At 56.3% G+C, this 4,053-nt stretch overlaps 1 protein-coding gene across 1 annotated transcript in view; it reads left to right on the top strand.

Annotated features, from left to right (window-relative positions):
• Positions 1–4,053, top strand: part of BNIP3 (BCL2 interacting protein 3) — a 10,738-nt gene extending 6,685 nt beyond the window's left edge. The window contains exons 2-4 of the mRNA XM_032423019.1: positions 1,334–1,440; positions 1,511–1,660; positions 3,124–4,053. Of these exons, the coding sequence (XP_032278910.1) occupies positions 1,334–1,440; positions 1,511–1,660; positions 3,124–3,169 (303 nt within the window). The 3' untranslated portion in view covers positions 3,170–4,053. The remainder of the gene's footprint in view (positions 1–1,333; positions 1,441–1,510; positions 1,661–3,123) is intronic.

Genomic DNA, 4,053 nt, shown 5'->3' with positions numbered 1-4,053 from the left:
CCCCCCCGCAGGCCTCACGGAGCTGAGCACAGCAAGTACGGGCTCCGCTTGGCACGTGTTGTGGGGCCTGCAGCCCGGACGGGCCTCCGTGGCCAGTGGAGAGGGTCCCTGGGAGCCACTTTGTGGCGGGTCTCCGTCTTGGCTAGCGGTCGGCGGTGAGTGGGTTCTGGAGAGCCTGGCATGACGCACGGAGCCACTCGGGCTCTGCCAGGTGTGGGGGTGGCGTGGACACGCCGCAGTCGGCTGCCAGGGCCTCTGGCTCGCTAATGGCGCTTGCGTGGCTCAGTGTTAGGGGCAGACTGGCCACTTACTCAGTCGGAGGCCACCGTCCTACCGTGTGCTCAGATGCTTCCTGGGTCTTACACGCGGGGCTACGTTCCGTTGTCAGGGGGCCCTCGGTGCTGGGCTCTGAGGCCCTGGCCCCCCCAGGACCACCGGACCGGCGCACATTGGGATGCACGGGCCAGGTTTCCTTTGGGTGTTTTCAGTGACGATGAGAACACGAACAGTTGACAACTTCTTTTCCCGTATTTAAAAATCGCGTAGGAAGCGAGGTCTTGTGGTCGGTACCACTGATGCACTGGATCCCTCTGGGCCTCCCTCCCACCCAGGCCCTCCAGGTGCCCTGATGGTACCCGCAGGGCAGCTGGTTGGTGTGGTCTACTGCATTCTAGAGTAGCTTTTGCTGATTTTCAAAAGGAATTACATAATCTGGTTCAGTTTTTTTTTTAAAGATTTTATTTATTTGACAGACACATAGCGAGAGAGGGAACACAAGCAGGGGGAGTGGGAGAGGGAGAAGCAGGCTTCCCGCGGAGCAGGGAGCCCGATGCGGGGCTCGATCCCAGGACGCTGGGATCATGACCTGAGCCGAAGGCAGACGCTTAACTGACTGAGCCACCCAGGCGCCCCTGGTTCAGTTTTTTAAATGAAAAAAAAGAAAACAAAACTACCTGTGATCCTCCTTTTTAAAATCCCCTATAATTAGCGTGTTGTCTTAACGTATTTTAGTTGTAGCTTGAAAACACAGGTGTGTGAGTTTTCGGTCCTTTCCCTCCCACTGAACACGAAATTGTCCTTTTCCAAAGACTGTGGCTTTGCTGCCAATCCTGTAGCCACAGACGCATGGGGTCTGCAGATTGTCATCTCTGAGAACCCGCCCCGCGGTCAGCATCGCGTGTGGACACCGTGTCCTCACTGCTTCCTTAAGGGACCGTGTCGGCAGCCCCGCGTCTGTCTGGGAAGCAGGGGCCACACCGGCCTGGTGGCGCGTGTGCGGGGGGACGGGCGGTGCTTGGCGTGGCTGTGCTGAGTGCTCACGGTTCTGTCGTAGTCTGAGGAAGATTACATCGAGAGAAGGAAAGAAGTCGAGAGCATCTTGAAGAAAAACTCAGACTGGATTTGGGATTGGTCAAGTCGGCCGGAAAACATCCCCCCCAAGTGAGTGTCTTCGGTGGCGCGGGGGCTTCCTGGACGAGCAGACGGCTCACTGGCTTGTCTTCCTCCCCAGGGAGCTGCTGTTCAAGCACCCGAAGCGCACGGCCACGCTCAGCATGAGGAACACGAGCGTCATGAAGAAGGGGGGCATCTTCTCCGCGGAGTTCCTGAAGGTCTTCCTCCCGTCCCTGCTGCTCTCCCACCTGCTGGCCATCGGCTTGGGGTGAGTGAGGCCGCGCGTGGCCTGCGTCCCGATAGTCCTGAGTATGGGGAACTTGTCAACCCTCGTTCAGGTACAGATCGTAAGTCAGCTTGGGTAACACGAGCATGTGGACAAGGCCCAGAATGTGGACCCCAGACCCTGGGAGGGCGCCGGTCCCCTCACTTGCTGGCCGCACTGAGATCGCGTCTGCCTGGTGCTTCCTGGATGCCTGGCTTCCAGTCTGGGCCGTCGCGTGTCGGCGCGGACCCCAGGCTCACTCCTTCTGTTCTCGCCCTGTGGACGGATGCTCTAAACTGTCCCTCCCGCTGCAGCTGGCTGGGCTCAGGGACCCGCCACACCTCCCACAGCGCAGCCCCGTTCCAGTCGCAGGGAAGTGAGCCCCGTGCATCTCTGGCATCTCGTACCGTGGGCTGGGCTTCCCGCAGCCTCTGTCGTGGTGTGTCGTGGTGTGCCACGGCGTTGTGTGCGTGCAGCTTGCCGGACAGACCGGATTGTCTTCACGGGCATCTGACGGAGGCTGGCCTCCAGGGCCCCGAGGGAAACAGGAGGAGACAGCCCCCCATTTTCCCAGATCCCGTGAATGGGGCTGTTCAAAGTCGTAGGGCAGGTGGGCGCTTCCTGGTCTTGCAGGTTCCTCCTGGCCCACCAGCCCTGTGGGAAGTGAGCGCAGGGCTGCCTTCCCTGCCCCCCTCGGAGTCTCGGAGCTTCAGACCCTCGTTCTGGGGACTGTGCCTGGGATGTGGCTTCCCAACGGGCCAGAGGCTCCTGGACGTCAGTGTCCAATGTGAAAGTCCTCCACGGTCCTGGGCCAGACCCTGTCCCCTTTCCTGCTTGGAGTCACCAGCTTTATTCTGGCCCATGTGTCTCAGCCGGGCTTGGAATTTTTTCCAGAACTAGCAAGTTAGGTTCCGTGGGAGCAGGGCCTGGCGCAGGTTCAGTACCTGGCTTGGGCCTTCATTTCAGGGTAAACTTCTGCAGCCCGCTCCCACCTAGCGTCCCTGCCTTTCCCTGCCAGACTCGGAGCTTGCTGGTGGCCCGGACCCGTCAGGGCTGCCTGTGGTGGTTGGAATGAAGTCCACCCCAGCAGGATTTGTGGGCTCTTTTCTGCCCGAGGGCAGGGCTCTGTTACTCCGCCAAGGCCTTGGTGAGGTGGGTGGTGCCCCGTGGCCGGCTCCCCAGCAGCGTGTCACTGCGTGAACGCAGAGTCAGGCTGTGTCATGCGAGCATTTGTGGGTGGCTGGCGGTGGCCTCTGTACGGGTATGGAGCGCGCTGGTGTTAGCGCACAGCTGGGGTTTTTCAGAATTAGATTATAAAATACGTAATGACAAATCATGAAGCACTTGATAGATTCGTCACAGAGTTCTTAAAAGCCGGTCAAAGGTAGCCAGTCCCGACCACAGAAGCCCTAACCAAGCCCGAGCGGCCCTGTCTCCGCTAACTGCTGGTTGCTTTTTCTGTGAAGGATCTACATCGGAAGGCGTCTGACCACTTCCACCAGCACCTTTTGATGCAGCATCGGAAGCCGGCTCTCGCCCTGCAGCGGGGTCTCTGTCGGAGCTGGAGGCGGCGTGGGGCGAGGAGCTGCCTCGGGCTGGGGCAGCTGCGCCACTTGATGGGTCTGTCTGTTCTGTAAATGCTGCGTCCCTAATTGAGTAGAACGGAAGAAGAGTTAAAAAAAAAACCATGCCAACTTGTAGTCATACCTATGGGATCAATTGATAAGCATGTCCTACTGATTAACATCTACTGTAATAATTTGGTAGTAAATTTTGTTTGGATATTATAAATATCGAAGTTATTAATTTTAACACTAGATATGACATGTAGTATTTTAACAAAAATTATCTGTAACCAGTTACTCAGTTTAAAATACTTTATATTTGAAAAGAATGAATAATGTTTATTAAATAATGACTACATAAGGGGTTTACCCCAGATGAATTATTCGTGGCCTTACACACTGTCCCAGGAAATACTGTGTTTAAGCGGAGGCAGGTCGTCGTCACTGAAGACCGCGCTTAGCTCTGCAGTCGGTCACGCAGCGGAATCCGAGGGGCAGATGCAGACTCAGTCCTGCTCCAGCACGAAGCCGCGGGCCCTGCAGGGTGTTAACAGCTGCCCGGGCAGGTGGTCTTCTGTCCTGGGCACCTGCTAAGTATCTTTCCTCTCTTAGCTCTCTGGATTGCTGAACTTAGTCCTACTCTTTGTGTTCGGTTTTTGTGCTCTTAGAATCAGCTTCATTCTAAGCAAACCTGTGTCTACTTCCAAAGACTGGAAATAGAAAAAAATAAATCTTTGCCAAATCCTTCAGAGATGACTGTAGTCACGTATGGTTTAAATGAAATGTCAAAAATCTTTTTGATTAAACCAGGCGTCGGCCCCGTTGTCACCA

The sequence above is a fragment of the Phoca vitulina genome, unplaced genomic scaffold, assembly GCF_004348235.1.
Source record: "Phoca vitulina isolate PV1807 unplaced genomic scaffold, GSC_HSeal_1.0 scaffold28, whole genome shotgun sequence".
Taxonomy (NCBI): Eukaryota; Metazoa; Chordata; class Mammalia; order Carnivora; family Phocidae; genus Phoca; species Phoca vitulina.
The sequence above is the reverse complement of the archived record's forward strand: the minus strand, read 5'-3'. Positions and strand labels throughout refer to the sequence as shown.